This window comes from Asparagus officinalis, chromosome 7 (genome assembly GCF_001876935.1).
Source record: "Asparagus officinalis chromosome 7, Aspof.V1, whole genome shotgun sequence".
NCBI classification, from domain to species: Eukaryota; Viridiplantae; Streptophyta; class Magnoliopsida; order Asparagales; family Asparagaceae; genus Asparagus; species Asparagus officinalis.
In genome coordinates this window covers 142,061,391-142,079,688 of record NC_033800.1, presented here as the reverse complement: position 1 = coordinate 142,079,688, position 18,298 = coordinate 142,061,391, and the positions used below count along the sequence as shown (strand labels likewise).

Here is an 18,298-nt window from a genome sequence, read left to right as displayed (position 1 = left end):
TTTCCTCAAGGACCACGGACGAGAGATACGGCCAAAATACTTATACGGTTGAGAGTTAACAGCGCTTTTACTCCGAGTTGCTTTGTTTCTCTCCCTCTCTCTCTCTCTCTTTAATAGTGTTGTAAATGCATCTGGGGATCTTCAAGAGATTTGTCCAGCGAAGCTAGGCGCTCGTGTTGATGTTTGTTTGTCGTACACGTTGATGAGTAAATGAATTTATTATAATAATATTAGTTAATAAAAATGGTTTATTTTTGTTATTCAGGAGGGTACGAACGTTGTCGGTCTCAAATAGCATCCTAAGCACTCGCCCGTCGCTCGTAAATTCTCATCCGTGTTTTTTTATTTTATTATCTCTGGGTGTTTCACCCCTCCCTTCCGGAAAAATCACCGAGGCCCTGTCTTATTTTTAATTTATACATAAATCATTTTTAAAAGAGGTTTTTACTACAAACAGCCACCTCTAAGTCAATTTTTATTTTTATTTTACTAAAAAACCAAAATTACTTGTTAAAAACTCACACCGTGGGTACGTGATTCAAACCTTCAGTGTCCAGGTTTTGTTAAGATGGTTTATATATAAATTAAAAATAAAATGTTAATTTGTTGTTTAGGCCAAACCTGGATCAAGATGAAGTTCCAAGATATTGTATTCTGTTAACTCTCAACCGTACAAGTAGTATTTTTGGCACTTGTGTTAATATTTGTTGTCGAGCCAAGATACTGTATTTGTTTTGTCCACACATTGGTGCTCACTCTAACCGTTGACCTTCGCTTTCTAACGGTGATATTATTTGCCAAAATGGATATCAAAAATATTCCACTTCTCTGATCATAACCAAACTCTTTTGTCCCGTGAAACTTTCGCTACTTTTTGAGCACACAAAGAGCCCAGAGAGGAGTTCAGCGCGAAGCAACGTAGAGGCCGGATAATTAATAGTCTTCACGAGAGTGCGTGTGATTTTGATATGTTGAGTGTTCAAATTAAAGAGTCTCGCTAGCTTTGTTGCCCTGAAAGTGACACAAAGACCGACATTCTTTTCTTTGCTCAAGGGGAAATAAAAAAAAAAAAACAGAATGTAATCATCTTGTTCTACTAAAGGAGGAGAAAATGGGAGCTTATACTTTCATATGATTATTAGTTACCTTTTTTTTCACTTCAATTTGGATGGTTATTTCGCTTTTTCTAGTTAGCGCGAGGGTAACTCGCATGATATCTCAATCTGAAGGGAAAATAACGCCGCCTAATGTACTTGCAATGTAACTAAAAAAATTTATTATCATAAGAAGGTTCAAATGACTATAGTTACATACCTAAAGTACAATGAGAGTATCTAAAGTTTGACTGAGAAAGTATTATCGTAAGTTTCAGTAGAATCCTAGCTTCAAAAATCTTCGTGTAAAGAGAATTTTCTGTACCTGAGCTACTATTAATCACATCACTAAGCCAGCAAATAGATTTTAAATCGGAGTGATCCACCTTTCTAATCTAAACAGATATCCATCGGTGCCAAAAGATGGCCCATTATTTTCCGTATTTAAACAACTGTACAACTCATGTCTAAGTTTTGTGTCGCATCCTTCAAAATTCTGTTAAGAGTGGACTAAGGTGTTGATTATTGGTAGGGGGAACGTCTCCATCAAAATACAAATAATGATATACAAAGTTATATGTTAATCAAAGTCACCAGAACTGAATGAAACAAAGCTAAGAAGTTTGAGCCAGCTGGGTTTAGGTGGAAAATAATTAGATAAGCCATCGCTTCTAACGTTGCTCCGTTTTGGAATTTCCAGAAGATATGAGTTGCTTTGATATTATAGCGACAATATTTGATGTTTTCTCCAAACTCAAAGCTTCTCAAATTTCATCCATGGATGTTTCCTACGAAAAGCGAGGCGTTTTAAGAAAGAAAAGGGGAATGTTTAGTTAGGCGTGATTCTTTGCGTAATGTTCTTCTATGGACAGCTTTTAACCTTCACGAGCTGAGGGGGGCTAATTAATTCTCAACTCTCACTCGTTACCACGACCACGACGACAATAACAGAAGCATATATTAAAATTTTGAGATTGGCTAATTCTCCTTCACTACAAAAATTCTAAACCTTAACAAAAACAATAATGCCATGCTCTGCATGCTAACAGCTAGCATATATGATGAAATTTTGGCAAAATTAATCCGAATTAGCCAAAAAGTCAAATAAAAAGCAGTTGTACCGAGGAGAGAATCACAAGTTTTCTCTGATGAGATAGTACCAAACATAATAGTGAAGAAAATTACAACACGAGCTAAGATCCAAGATACAGGAGAAAGATGCTATCACAGGTATAAGAAACTTGTAAAACTTTGTACAAGACAGAAAAAATGTGACAATTAATCTTACAATGGCATACACGAAATCCAAGGAAAAACATTTGGATACAAGCCTACACATTTTACATTGCCAACCAGAGCAAATCCAAAAGTCATAAATAACATCATACGCTGGTTAAAAAAAAAGAAAAAAAAAGAAAGGAATAAAAAGAATAATACAGGGGCAGCAAATAACTAAATACATTAAAAACGCATTAAAAAATCTAAGGGTTAAAGAGCTTTCTAAAAGGCCCATCCTTTCGATCTTTAGCAGCCTCAGTCAAGGCAAGAAACCTCTTGAAACCGGTAGTTGCTGCTCCTCGACCAAGAGCAGCAGCACGGGTTAGCACATCTTCTCGTGATAATGCAGTGGCACCTGAAGCTACAGCTCCTACAGTTGAGGTTGTTGCTGGAACTGTCGGTATGGGCACAGTTGAAGAAGTCGTCGGAGTTGGTGGGGCTGAGTTCACGACAACTGTTGGTGTGACTGAAGGGTGCTTAATTGCTGGGGCGCGTTTGTTGAAGTCGTCCATTATCACTTGTTGATCTGACTTTTTCAATCCCTGCAACAAATTTGGACTTCAATCAATTTTGCTACTCTATTTATACAACAGCATCGACTAAGTGTTCATCCTAAAATTCTGGTCACTACATGATTCATATTCTTTCATTCAGTTCTGGTATCAGCCATCTCCTCTGTTAATTGAGGGCGAAGTGCACAAAATCCCCCACAAAGTTTGGCCCATTTTGACATAACCCCCAAAGATTTTAAAAGTCACTCAACTTCAAGAACTTTTGGGCCGTCCAAAAAACCCCCCACAATGTTTGAAATTTTTTAAACATGCCTCCCCAACAGCATAATGGAGGTTTTCTGAAACTTAATTAAAATTAATGGGGGTTTTCCAAAAAATAATGTAGAAGTTGGGGGTTTTCTGAACATAATGTTGACGGTTAGGGGATTTTCTGAAAAATAATATTGAAATTTAAGTGGGGTGAGTTCAAAAAATTGGGGCTTCAGAGTTTTACTTACTTTAACTATCACCACATCCTTCCTAATTGTTTTCAATCAGGTCCTCTTAGGACCACATCTAGCACCTCAGTGCCCAGTGCCCATTAACTATAATCTTTATCCCTTCTCCTAATTGTGCATTTAGTGGGTTCTATTGCAAGATATAACAACAAGATCTAGATAGGAAATAAAATACAACACTTAAGCTGCAAACCTTGAGATCAAGGATCCGTTGAAACTCTAGAGGTGTGCCCTCAGGCAGCAAAGCACGATATGTATCCCCAACAGATTCAATAGGAGATAAGATAACCTGCAGAAGGCATAAAAAAATCTCATTCAACATCGACATTTGGATTACAGTCAAGAGTCTGTTCAAGTTGTGGTCTAGTACCTTCAAGAGTGCTTCAGCTTTACTCATTTCACGGTTCACAAACTTTGAATAGCTAGAAGCAACTGTTGTCTGTTGAAGAAAAAATATCAACAAACTTGTTACTACTAAATAAGAAAACAACCCAATATTTTGCTTTACCAAATATACATAATATATGGTAAACAGTTCAATGCAATCACGCTGCCAGAAGATGACCATATATACCAAAATGCTACTGGAGGAGAAATTACCTTTTTCCCTAAAGCAGGTATGTCCATAAGTACTGTCTTGACAGCCTGAGTGTCTAATAGCATCTACAATACGTATAAAAGTGAAAGATGTAAGCCATACTACATGCCCGTGAATGTTTGTGCCTACTCAACTATTGTTTTGGCTTTCCAAAAACGAAAAATACCTGTTGAGCTCCTGTTTCTGATATATGTTTGCACCTGTAAATGTTAAGATAGAACCGAGGGCCAAGAGATGCTGCGAGCTTCATTAGAAACATACTAATTAACTACTTAAATCAGATTTTAATATGATTTGCAGGATATGAAAAACAGTACTATCTTTATGAACAATTAAACGTAGAGAACAGCTTGCCAAGGACTACAAGAAACTGAAATTATGGTGAAGAAACACACAGAAAAATTTATGGTGGTGATAATTTCAGATTATTTTATTGAATCCGCAAAGAAACACAAGAAGAAGAAGAAATAGTTTACAAGATATTGCAGACTTTCTAAAAAGTTGGGTAGGTCCCTATTGACATCCTCAAAAACCTCAAACCTTTTTCTGGTTACACATCCATAAGGAGTTTAATCACTCCACCAGCTTAAAATTTCACATTTTGTCATGTATTTTATGTCATGTGCTAAGAGAGCATAATAAAGTCTCTTTTCTGGTTCTGTAGAAGATCTAGTTTCTTTTACATACCTTGTCAAGGAAAAACTGGAAGTAGGTAGGAGAAAGTAGACTTCCAAAAACCGGAATGCTGCTGGAAAGTATTGAATTAATGCCATTGACATACCTGCAAGATATGAGGAAATACTCAAACAATGTTATTCAAAGTATTGATAAACAAAATGATAAAATACTTCCAATTTGGCAAATACACATAAAATGTACAACTGAAAAAAATGGTAGTTTATAATATGTATACTAACTTCCATTTAGAATCCAGTCAGATAAGCATTAAAACCTGCCTATCGATTCAGAGAAAGGCAACTACAAAAGAACGCCCGAAACTTGTAAAAGTTTACACTAGACCAGCAAAAAAAAAAGGAAAAAAGAAAAAGCCTTATCAATGAGGCAACAGGCATACCGGGATTTTCTTTGCCTTATAATCTATCACAATCGAATAGTAACAAAACTGGCCAGCAGATAAAAATAAAATATTGAATTAGTAAGCGCAACTAAGACTTTACTCTGACTGGTCGCCGACGCTTTCAAGAGTAGCCCATGGAACACGTGTCATTGCAATCATCTCAGCATCAAACTTGGTTTCAATACCGTGCACTAATGTCAACAATGCTTTTGTGATAACAGCCGAGAACTCATCCTGCATAACATAGAAAGTTTTTTGCTTTTAAATGTATAAACTATAGGGGTGAAATATAGTGACAATGCAGCAACGACAGGTACCTGAACATCTGACATATCCACCTTATCCGCAAATTGTGAGTCGATGATCTTTGAAACATTTTCAGCTAATTCACCAGACTGTTATAACAATCAGAAAAAAAATCAACTCCTCTTGAAACATGCTAGTATAACTAAATCTCAATTGAGTCAACAGATGCGTGTGTACAAGAAAGCAAGAGGAATTATATGCAGTAAACCAAAAGATTGCAAATATTCCAACAGCATTCAAGAGGAGTAAAAACAAGTATGAGAATGAGGAAGGAAAAAAAACAAACTTCCCAAATTCGAATACAGTTGTTACTTATTTCAGTTAATTTGACATTTTAAATACTGTAACCCCAAATAAATTGGGCATTCTGAACACAGGAGATTGAATGTATAAAAGTCTGTTTACAGAATCTTCAGAATGAAACAATGTGAGGTTCCAAGACAAATTACCGTCTGGTGGCAATATTCTGCAGTATTCACAATGTAGCATATCATTCTTTCATCCCTGTCAGATGTCTGTAGATATTATCATTAGATACAATCAGACACACTAGACCAAAAAGAATTGTTACTAACAAGCAACAAGTAAAAGAGTGCTTATATAACCTTGATTTGCCCATCTGTACCAGTAGCAGCTGCAACGAGCCCTGTACCCCCCTTGGGTAATCGAGAATAAAGTTTTGTTGCGTATGCTTTGAGGATTCTTTTAAACACCTGATCATGTTAATGATATCAGATTATATTAAAAGCTACCATGTAGAAAATATTCTGAATGGATCACAAATAACATGCTAAAATGATATCAGATTATATTAAAAGCTACCATGTAGAAAATATTCTGAATGGATCACAAATAACATGCTAAAAAAGTTCATAGCACAAAGACCTGCCATGTAGAAAATATTCTGAATGGATCACAAATAACATGCTAAAAAAGTTCATAGCACAAAGACCTGCTGCACTCGAACAATGGATTTTTGTCCTTTTACAAAAACACACCATAATTGGACATCGGACTCAACAAATTATGCACCATCCATCATGGTTTCACGGAAATTAAGTTCAAACAAACCATTTCTTACCAGGGACATTTTTATACATAGTAGAACTTAAGTAAATTCTAATAAAATCTAGCATTTTCCAGTTTAGTAACCAAGTAAATAGTCAGAACAAAGACGAAAACTCATATAATTGCATCCAAAAGTTCCTCGAACACTAAATTCACTAGTATCAATCAAGCGAGCAAAATAATTATTCAAGTTATCGTACAGTTAAAAGATATCAATAATAATGTGAGGTATCACATGTTATTGCCCCATCACTAGTCACGGTTTCAACCAAATAGATGTTTCAACAACTATCAGCCCCTAAAATTCTAAGAGAAAGTATTTGGAACAATAGTAATTGCATAAAATTGATATAATAAATTAAGGTTATACATGCTCCCATTTTGGTGGTATACATGCTACTATTTATAGTATAAACTATAACTAGAAAATCATCAACAATATAGGACTCGCAGATAGAAAAGTAGCATATGTGTATATAGAAGCGAAGTTCCATGGTCCAAAACAATAACTTAAGTTCAAGATAAAAATAGAAGCCAGATGTTTCTCATCAACAGCTTTTACTAAAACGAAGTAACGATTTGAAGTGTTTAATACAAAATATCCTGAAGTTCAGATTTACTTGAGTTGCAAAATGTAATGTTACAAGAGAATCGTGTGTTTAAGGCTGCAACAGAAACCCTTTAAAGAATCAGTTACAATGAATGTGTACCTCAAACAAACTAAACAGAGTTTGATTCTTCGTCAATGCACTACACCTCTTTAAGCTTCTCCTGATTATCAAGAATACCTGCAATAATAAAAATCGAAAACAGAGCTTCATGAGACTGTTGAACGAAGATCATACAAATATTAAACTAGCATCATAAGTGCAAATATAAATTCAAATAATCATTTTACTAGAAAAATACAATGTGTATAAAACCCAATAATATGAGAAGCAATTAGATTTTTCTGCATCTAACTTGCCTGCATACTGCTTGACAAAATATTTGTCTGGCTTCCCTCTTCAGTCTCCCAGGTTTCTTCCTGTACCAAACACATATGTAAGCGCAGAACTTCTGCTAAATAAGAATAAATTTTAGCTCATCATTATCCACCTGCACCAGCTTCTCCAAATGCTCCATAAGGGTTTTCTCCTCCAGTTCAACATACACAGCCAAATGGGGTTCAAAACATGATGAAATGATGCCACGGAAGTTGAACTGCAAATACATGTATGCAACACAGTCAATTGTCAAGGATTAAAGATTTATCTCCAAAAAATAACAACCATAAAGTAACATGTGCATTAAACAAAAACTAATCTATAAACAAACCCCAGCACCAGTCGCTAACAAATCCTTATGCTTGTCCTTTTCCTGTCATCATACAGGAGAAAGGAAATTATTAGGAGCAGCTGCAACAAGAATCCTGTTAATTCTATGCCGGATCAAGTTAGCACATACTTGCTCATTTCCACCCTGCTGCCCAGCAAACTTTTTTTCATACTTTCTTCGGATATCTGAGACGATTTGGTTGTTATTCTTTTCCTCATCTGCTGCTTCTAAATCACTTCCAAACTCTGTATTTCGAGAGTTTATGGTTCCCCCACCAAATTTCTCCGCCAATTCTTCCTCAAATTCAAGAGTCCTCTGCAGTGCCTGAAATGGAGATAGACGATATGAACACTCAAAATGGTAGAACTAAAAAGCAGTCCCTCAGATTTAATTGGAAAGAAAAGGAAAGTCAATAACATGGCTCTTTTTTACTCCAGCAAATCATTCTTAGATGAACAGTTCTTACAACATGTGCTTGAATAATGCTTGGCAGATACCAAAAGCTTCTTTTTGAGCAACTACATAGTTCATTCAGATCAAGAGAATTGTTTGACATTAGACTTATATTTTATTTCACAGCCCTAATATATTATGATTCATAGTACTCTTTCAACTCTGATTATTAGTTATTCAAATGCAAGATAATATATAGGCAAAAAATAGATGAAGCTATTTTATCCAGTCATAAAAGAGTAGACCTTGAATGTTTGTTTACATGATATACTAAATGAAATATAAATTATGAAAATATAAAATTGTAGAACACAATACATGAGATCCCCAAGAAATCAAGTCCCAAGCATATTAGGTAAGCTCAAGCCACTAGCAAACAAGTCAATGGAGATCCAAGCAAAAGAAAGAATATAACTTCAGTTTAGCTCCAATTTTGTGAACAAAATGAGTTAAGAGTATTACCATTAACAAACTCCAAATATTGTGAACAATTAGTTAGAGAATTACCATCAGTAATGTTCCTACATCTGGCTTTTCCTTGAGACTGTTGAGGATATCCACAATTTGTGTCCTGACAAATAAGAAGTAACTAATTTATGGTGATGGAGAAGATTCATATTTTGTACATCAAAAATTAAACAAAAGGTATGTAGCATTGCTTCTGCAAAATGATGACAATCATCCTGGGATCAATGCTTTACAGATAAATGAGACATAGAGACAGGTTGACTTAAAATACGAAAGAACTTTTTTTCCTTCAATATATGAGGGTTGCTAAGGCATTGTTTTTTGAAGAGAGTATAGTTCTCATAAAGCAGTCCATTTGTCTATGAAAATGACTAGTCACAATGTTACAGAAGGCATTAGGCGAACTAGGTGTTTTAACCAGCGCCTAGCGCTTAGACACCTAGGCGTACGCCAAGGCAGCGCTTAGGCGTTTTGCTATTTTTAAAATTATTTAATTAAAAATTAATATATATATATATATATATATCTATATATAATTTATATAAATTTGTAAAAAAATAGCAATATTAGATCCACAATAAAGCATGAATAGTTAAATACTAAGTAGCCAAAATAATAACTAACAATATTATAGAAAGCGCTAGGAGGCCTAGACGTTGGACTCGATGCCTAGAGCCTAGGAGGTTTTATTTTTTATTTTTTTAATTAAAATAATTGATAGTAAATATCAATGTTATAGAAGAGTAAGGTGTCGGACTGATGTCTAAGCGGATTTGTTTCTTCATTTAAGTGACGGTCGAGGAGGTTTTGCTGAAGGTCAGAGAAGATAGTGGAGGTGTTCATATTTAGAGATTAAAGGTGTTTGGAGGAGGTTAGAGAATATGGAGGCTGCAACATAGAAATCATGGTCAAAGCCTAAAGGGTTCACTCTACGTAAGCAGACAATGCTCTCCTAAACACTCTCAAAAATCTAGGTGGGCAACCTAGGCGCTGTCTAGGAGCTAGTTAGGCGGTCTAGGTACCGTCTAGGTCTAGGCGTACGCTTAGGTGAACTAGGTGAAGACTTTTTAAAACAGTGATTAGTCATCAACTAAAATAGTGTAGCTGCTCGAGAAAATCAAATTACAAAGTTTTAACAGGTCAGAAACTCTTGCATACAATGTGGAAATGATTTAAATACGACAAAATTACAAAAAACCTCCCTGAGGTTTGTAGAAGTGAGAAAAATTCCCCCTAAGGTTTTGAAACTAACACTTTCACCCCTCTTATTTAGATTTTCCATTCAATATTATGTAATGCTAAAAATACCCATATACTCTTCTCCATATGTAAACAAAATGGTCATTCACATTCAAGAGAAAACTATCATTCACCTTCTCTCTGCAATCAGCAGGCGAAGAAGCAAACCCAACAACATCAACTCTTCAGATCTCTTTAAAAAGAAGAAGAAGAAGTAGAAGAAAGAATTAAAAAAAGAAAAAGAAAATTCTTCATTAGACTATTCCATTTCTCTGCTTATCTCTCTATTCTAATTCACCACATGCATTGCCTGCATTTATTCCTCTATCCAACTGTATACGCAATGTACAAAGCAACCCAAAAATCAACCAGCCATCTTCAACCAAGTAACCTCCGAAACCCATCCTAATCCTTAACACCCTTCTTATGGTCTCAGCCAAATAAGTCAAACCTGATATCTTTATTTCAGAGCTGCCAGGAGAAATGAAAAGATGTTCATTTAGTTTCTACTTTCTATCACTTATGTTGATTTGGCTTAGTGCATATAGGTTACATATAGGCTAACTTCCAAGAAATTTGAAGGTCTCATGGAAGAGAATTGTTTGAATACTTGGCTCAATTCAACATACCAATCTTGTCCGATTTCATGGAATTTTGCATTGAGGTTATAAGTTTTTCTCCCACTCCCATTCAGAAGTAGCTTATTTCAATCATGTTCATCAAATTAAGAAAAGTACATGATGAGTACTCATCCCAAGGAGAGTAAATATCTTACAATTTCTACACAAAAAATCAATTAGAACCTCCATTTTTTTATGTTGCACTTCTTCTTAACTATTGGTGGAAAAAATAGATCTGAATAGAAAAAAAGGAGAACAAACTAGAAATGATCTAGGATCTAGGGGCATAAGTTTTTCTCTTTTTAAAGGTCTCTGAATTTCAACATGAGAAGAAGAAGAAGCTAACAGCGTTATTTCTGGGATTACAAGAATCACAAGATACTCATGCGAAAAAAATCTAAGTAGTGGGTATGAAAGTGTTAGTTTTGAAACCTTCGGGGGAGTTTCTGTCATTTCTACAAACCCCAAGGGGGTTTTCTGTAATTCATCCTTTAAAAAAAAAGATAACTAAAAATAAAGAGACCAACCTTTATGCATATTAAATACAAAACTGAAGTGGACCCACTTCAGTGGGTCTCAAGAGCAAACGGCCATGTAAGCAGGCAAATTTTGCTTATTAGCAGCCTACACAGCCCCTCATCAAGGCATAGTCGGCATTTTATATTAGCATGGATTCTGAAGAGACAATTTCTATTATATAACAACCTCTCTTGCTCTGATAACGCCACTTCATGAAAGAATAAAGGAACATATACCAAAGGTGTCACAAATTTTCATTTGAATATATGACTTCAAGATGATCTAGAAGCAATTAGAAGTTAAATCAGGCATGATTAACAGGAAGAACAATGCATTTTCTTCTGAAAATAACTAAAAGCCTTTGTAATTGACTCTGCGAGTGTAAGCATGGACTCTCCAATAAAACTATGTAAGCATGGACTCTCTAATAAAACTATCTGCAAAAGCAAACAAAAAGCTAAAGCAGAACAGACACAATGCAAAATGCCAAGAACAAACCTTGTCAGTTTGCAAAACTGGATACATAACAGATAGTCAACATGCCATGCAGGTGGGAAAATTTTCCAGATTTCTTCGTTAGTTCGCAATCGTCTCTTTATCCATGCATATCTCCTCTCTGTTTTATCCAATTTTGCTAGTTCTGAAAAGAAGAAAAAAGAAATAAAACCAAGAGTAAAGGACAACTCTTAAAGCGGTAGAGCCACGAACACTGAAAGTAACCTTAAGACAGATAAGACACCACCAAAACTATCCATCGAACTGACCTGCCCCTTCAAAAATCTGCTTATATGAAGTGAGTTCCTTACTACAAAAATTTTTCACTAGTTCTTCCCTAACAGATGGTTCTAGTGCATCAACAACCAAACAAGCATCTGATAACTGTTGCAATAAATTGGACTCCTCTGTCTCTTTTCCCGTTCCTAAGCTGCCAAAAGAATGCATCACATTAACAGATAGAACAACACATAATCAACTGACAAATGTTCGTAACGAATACAAACTCTGTTACACACTAACCATAATTTTTTTCCATTTCAGTATCAACACCCAAAAAGCAGGAAATATATACAATAGAAAAACAAGAAAGTCATAAGTTGGCCACTTGGAATCCAAAATGTGTCATACTATTCCGTAGACACAGTGCAGAATATAGCCATTGAAAAAAAAATGAGAAAATAGGGAGCATACGTTAACAAATAAATTATAAAAATACCATGAGATTATTTATCTATCAGGAAAAAGAGTTAAGTTTCAAAATTATCTTAGTCACAAAGCAAAAGAAATGAGCAATTCTCAAGTAGTTTGTCAAGGTAATAGGCGTAACTGTATAAAACAGATAAAAGTCATTATCACACATCCATTATCAAAAACCTAATATAAACTAGTCAGAAGAAATTTGTAAAACCATCAGCTATTTTTTTATTGCTGAGATTTATAAGTTCTCCAAACAACCTCCATGAAACCTGTGGCAGGCAGCCAAATGTACATATTTTATATGCTTTCTACCATATTTGAGAATGTGGTCCATCTCTTTATAGGCTGTCTCAACGTCTCTACTTGAATGTAATCCAATAGCAAATCTACAAGCAGGCGTCCTATCAGAACGCTCTGCACGGAGCAGGGCATTCTGAGCCAAGTTGTTAGGAGAGCAGTTTGGACACTTCACTGCCCCCCCCCACCCCCACCCCCTCTCTTTCTTCTGTTTGGTTTAGGTAACCCCGCACCGTGCAAGATTCTGATAGGGTCCTTTTCCAAATCTACCATCTTTCCCAGTTTTCTGGGCTTTTCTCCCAGTCATATGTTTGGAGGATGCCATCTCTCCTATAGGATTATGGCAAACAATCTCTTGACTATATTTCTCGGGCCAGGAATTTTGAACTAATGAAGAGGGGGTTGACTTCAGTTGACAGCCGTTCATGAAATTTGTCAATTTCATGGAGACTTACTCCATATTCAACCACATTATATTGGGAAATAGTTAAAATGAAGACGGCATTGACAATGATGATTTCTACTACATGAAAAACCAATCTTCATCAGAACAAGTGAAGAAGATCCAACCTAAGACATCGGAGGTTCCCAGACTTTGGTAACATTGTCAGGCAATGAACGATAGGTCTTGGTGCATCACATTAGGAACCCCGTGAATACTCTACAAACACATAACCTCCCGGAAGCACTTCTCTACTTTAACACATGCTTTGGTTCTAAGAACAACAATGTCATTGCAGAAACTCTTCTCTTTCTATACTATTTAATACATAGAGAGAAGACATCTTATCTGACCAATACAATTAGAAAGGCGTGAGCTAATTAAGTCCAAATACTTGTAAAAAAATTTCTAGAAAGGAATGACCTTTTGGCTATTAAGATAAAAGGAGAAGCAAGTGCTATCATAGCAGAGTGGTAAAGCCTATTTGCAGTGTGCAAGAGGTTTGGGGTTAAATCCCACTTGCACTAGGTTACAGCATAACTCCTAAAGAAACTAAAACTATTAGCTTACAAGAACTTATTGGATATGTATCAGAACATACCTTGAGAAATCTGAAAATACATGAGATTTGAGTATCTTTTTAATGTTCTTGAACTTCACTTTGATCTCATTTATTTTTGGGACATCCCTATATGCTTCGAAATGACTGCATAGCTGGTTTACTGCCTGACAAAAGTGAATTGTTTCAGTAAACTGCAGAGAGTGTAATGACAAAATATTTCACGCAAAGTAAAATTAATAACAAAAACCAAACCGACTTCACCAGCAGAGTATACAATTAAAAACAAGTTTGCAAATGAAAGAAGGTTAATTTACCTGCAAGATACACATCAGATAAAATAAAAGGCAAAGACACAAGGTGACGTCAAAAAGCCAAAGGATTATGCACAACATAACTTGATTACTAATAATAGGAGGAACACCATAGGAAGAACGAGTTCATGTTAAATGCTACCAAATCGATAAGGTTTAAGCAAGGAATTCATTGCGGACGCAACTATGCTGCTATACCATAAAAAGGTAATACAGCCATATTTGCCGTAAGTCTTGCACAGCTTTATTGATCTAAGGCCTCACATAATATATAGACTTTGTTGAAGATAATGATCGTCTTACCTCCAATTGTGCAGCAGCCTCCTTATACTGTCTTTTTGAAGCCATTATTTGAAGTTGTTCAACAGCTGACACTGAAAACATAACAAGAATATCATAATTGGGATATGTATATAATAAACAAAAGGTCACCAATATATGTATATACGTGTGAGAAAGAGCCTGTGCGCACGTATGCACACACGCTTTCATATGGAGAAAATTATGCTATTTTGATGGTAGGAATCTACTACGCTAGGTTACTCGGACGTAGCGTTTTGATCGCCATGTCCGTGTCCGTCACATGTCACATGTCGGACATGAATTCTCCATGGACGCGCCATGGATAAGTGTGGTTCAAAGCAAAATCCAACTTTCTCATTGCTTATACCATTAACTAGTTTATTTAGTAATATCAGGTTCGAAACCAATCGCTTTTTGAACCAAAAAACTGATACCCATTACTTAAATGTTTGAAAAATACCCATTGTAAAATCTCATGCGATCAAAACTAAACTTTTGTGTTAAACCTTATTCTTAGTTTTATTTAACTTGATTCTTAAATGTTATAGATAATAGAAAGAAACATACAAATGTGATATGTATTTTAATTCAATATTTGATCTAATGCAAATTTTACACACACACGCATACATATAGCCATGCCCCCTTATCCTACATTTTACAAATTTGTCGGGTTTCGTGTCCTCCGTGTCCATGCCCGCACCCGTGTCCATGCTATCTAGCTACTATAATATAGGTTCAAGAGAAGAGGAAAATGAAACTCAAAGGTTGTTAACATAGAAAGTGAATTAATGCCAAAGAAAGTTGCTAACCCAACATAGTCAGACGATGAAGGGCAGTAATGGTAGTAGTTATGTGCTTCTTCGCAAAGTCCAGTTTCTTAATGTCCCGACAAATTTCTTGAACCATTGTCTCACTTTGTTCAGCCTTCGTTTTAATTTCATGTATTTTGTGCATTAGTTCCTGATTATCAAGAGGAGAACAACAAGTCATTCAGTCCAAAAATATTAACAGAGTTGAGAAAGGAAAATTTCAGCTAAGGAGAGTCCATTTGATTGCAGCAATTATTGCACGATCATAAATATTCAAGACAAGGACCAACTAAAGTGAAGAAAAAAGACCTGGACAGCACGTGTTGCAGCGGCAAGATCTTCCTTGGCCTTTGTTCCTGAGTTACTCTTTGCAAGCAAAATTATATGATCATTCATCAGTAACAAATAAGAAACACATGATCACAGAGCAAATGCATATGCATATGCATACCTCGAGCGAAATGCCACTGACATGGTAATGTATCCCTAATGAGCAACTATAGACATAACACATGCAAAAATCAAGAACTAACCTGCTGGCGAACAGCTGCCAATATACCTGCATCCACACGTCGAATCTCGCTCTGTATCTTTTGCATAAGTGGTTCAACGCCAGATAATGATGCTTCTGTCAATATTTATGGTGTAAGCTTTCAAAATGACAGCATCTCAAGAAAACTAGGTGTTTGCAAGCATTGAAACATTATGCGACTCTGAATGTAATTATATTCCACGCACACATGGCATCTATGTATCCTAACTAAAATAACTAAATTTTATGGTATAGGCTAAACTATAGCATTCTCTTGGTCTTTCCAACAGGTTCATTTATTTGCTCTACATCTTCTGCATAAGTGGTTAGATAATTATGTTTCTGCAATTATTTATGGTGTAAGCTTGCAGAATGGCAACATCTCAAGAAAAATAGGTATCTGCAAGCATAGAATCATAGTTGATTATGATTGTAATTGTCTTTTTCCAATGTGACATATATGTATGCTAATTGAGAAAACCAGATTTATAACTAAGCCTAGACAAGAAACTTCTGGTTTTTCTTCTTCCAAATAGGCAGAAAGTTTGCCCATCATTGAACCTGGAAGACGGAAGGAAACACACAAACAATATTGCATAAGAAACCGACTTTCTTGGATGGTGAAGAAAGCTGCCCCTATCATGAACTTTTTGTGGTATCCTTGGAGCTAAAGTGAGGTTCCTACTCCCAACCATCTTAGTTTGATTACAATAAAATAATAATAGTAATAAAGAGATAAGGAACAACACCAGAACAACATCAGCAAGTAACTCAAATATTTAGAAAGTTTGTTTCAATCTCAGTCTATACAATGTAACATCACACCACTAGTCTACAAATTACACTTTTCAAGAACATGTCATTCAAATAATGCTTTCTTTGTTTCCCTCCCATTTTCCTCGTGTTGCATCCATCTTTGGTGCATTTCACTACCTTTGCTTTCAACTATAGCTTTGGAGTCTTGATTTACACAAGCAACTCAGACCCTAAGATGATGTATCTTACTTAGAAATCTATGCATAAATATAACTATACTCACAAGTGATATCAAATTGTTGACCTGGCAGAGTCCATTAGCGGCCACAGCGGAATCCATCCTAAACCCTAATTCAGTTCTTCCTAATGCCAAAATCATCCATAGTACATGATCGAGCCCCACCAGTACACCCACCAACACGCATCCATCATTATAAAACTCATGGAGTGGAGGAAAATTTGTTCTCCATCTGATAAATACATCCTTCCATTTCCTACTTAACTCCACTATAGATACAACTTTTAGAGTGGATTGAAAGAAATGACATTAGTTACATAGCGAACCTCTAGTGGTTGCCTCCTGTGGGAGTCGCATACCAAATCGTTACTCGATTCCTATTTATGATTGTAGTATGTGATGCAACATTTATTGTTTATTATTTATTATGTTTCTGGGATTTATTATTTCATAATGTGGTTCCCACTGTCAGACTACAGAGTATGCAAAATTCATAAAGATTATCACATATAGGATAAGTAAAGTGTTCCGAAAACAACTAGAACAACAATTTCCAAATCTAAGCAAAAGAAATTGTGAAAAAGGAACGAAATCGAACCGGTCGGAAACATCTGGTTGATGTACTCCAAAGCACTGGACTTGTCCATTGAAAATTTATCCTGCGACGAAAAAAAATGCAAATTCCAAACGCAAAGTCAATATTTCACATAGAGATAACTTCCAATGCTCACTGAATCAATTAGAACCTTCGTCAATCTGAAACCCTAGAGCTGGATCCAATTCGGCCAAGAACGAAGCTGAACGGAGAGGAAATGGAGGGGGGATTTTCTTAAACCCTAGATCAATGGAGAGATTGGATGATCTCGAGATCTGTTGTCTACTTCGTTTCGATTGATATCGAATTCAGTTGATTGAAGTTCTGATACCGAGAATTGAACTCTTCCCTCTTTCTTCGCTCCTCCCAGTTTAACTACTAGACTTGCAGATCTCAGGGAGCTTGCGCCACGGGGAATTGCGGTTCGGGTAGAAAACGGGTCGGGTTTAAAGTCAAACCCGGCTAGGAGCTGGGCCTTGAGTACCAGCCTAGGGCCTATGGCCCAGCCCAAACTAGCGGCCAGAAATAGGACGGGTGGTCTGTGAGGAGCAATTTAAGAGCTATTTTTGGGTATTTTCATAGATGAATGAAATTTAAATTAATTTCGATAGAGGTTTTTGCAAATGGTGAACCGGTTATGGATTTGCTATAGGACATTTCAACAGAGTTTGCAGCAAGTTAGTCCCTCTACTTAGCATCAGATTGAAGATTTTGGGGACTAAAATTTCAAAACACTTAACATATTTGACTATTTTCAAAATATGAAGATTTAGGGGACTGATTTCGAAATACTTAAAGATTTGGGGGATTAATTTCTATAGAACCACAAAACTAATTTCAAATATTAAACTTTTGGGGACTAATATTGGAAAAAAAAAACCCGGGGAAAAAAACTAGCACGGCTGAGCCGAGAATTTCAGCCACGAATGTCCAACTCAATAAGGAGGAAAAGAGGACCTGATAAGGTCTATTTAATTATGAGAAATGGAGGTCAAGAAATGCAGGCTGATGTGGATTGGGAGAGGAAAATGCTAGAGGCACACACCCCTAGGCCCTAACACACCTCCAATCATACTCCTCTCTCGTTACAGTGCATCGGGGCCCACATGAGAATTTTTTTATTCTCATGTGGCCCCCGGTGCACTGTAACGAGAGAGGACTGAGCCAGAGAGGAGTGTGGTTGGGGTGTGACCGTAGCGCTCTCCACCG

General features: G+C 36.1%; 1 protein-coding gene across 1 annotated transcript; it reads right to left on the bottom strand.

Moving 5' to 3' along the window:
* On the bottom strand, positions 2,390–17,491 carry LOC109848686 (vacuolar protein sorting-associated protein 53 A). Its single transcript, XM_020418319.1, has 25 exons — positions 17,241–17,491; positions 17,093–17,153; positions 15,502–15,596; positions 15,278–15,334; positions 14,969–15,119; positions 14,157–14,227; positions 13,582–13,706; positions 11,812–11,972; positions 11,546–11,687; positions 8,709–8,772; positions 7,878–8,072; positions 7,749–7,790; positions 7,530–7,634; positions 7,399–7,458; positions 7,142–7,219; positions 5,969–6,076; positions 5,813–5,878; positions 5,375–5,452; positions 5,158–5,291; positions 4,667–4,760; positions 4,146–4,223; positions 3,982–4,044; positions 3,752–3,820; positions 3,575–3,670; positions 2,390–2,914 (listed from the first exon to the last, which is right to left on the bottom strand). Exons 2-25 carry the CDS (start codon positions 17,139–17,141, stop codon positions 2,576–2,578), a joined length of 2,520 nt encoding a protein of 839 aa, XP_020273908.1. The 5' UTR covers positions 17,142–17,153; positions 17,241–17,491; the 3' UTR covers positions 2,390–2,575.

Coding starts and splice junctions, on each gene's coding strand:
- LOC109848686 (XM_020418319.1), bottom strand. CDS start 17,141: ATGGACAAGTCCAGTGCTTTGGAGTACATCAACCAGATGTTTCCGACC. Junction 8,773..11,545: donor CAGTTTTGCAAACTGACAAG/GTTTGTTCTTGG, acceptor CTTATTTGTCAG/GACACAAATTGTGGATATCC. Junction 2,915..3,574: donor AACGGATCCTTGATCTCAAG/GTTTGCAGCTTA, acceptor AATTTGTTGCAG/GGATTGAAAAAGTCAGATCA.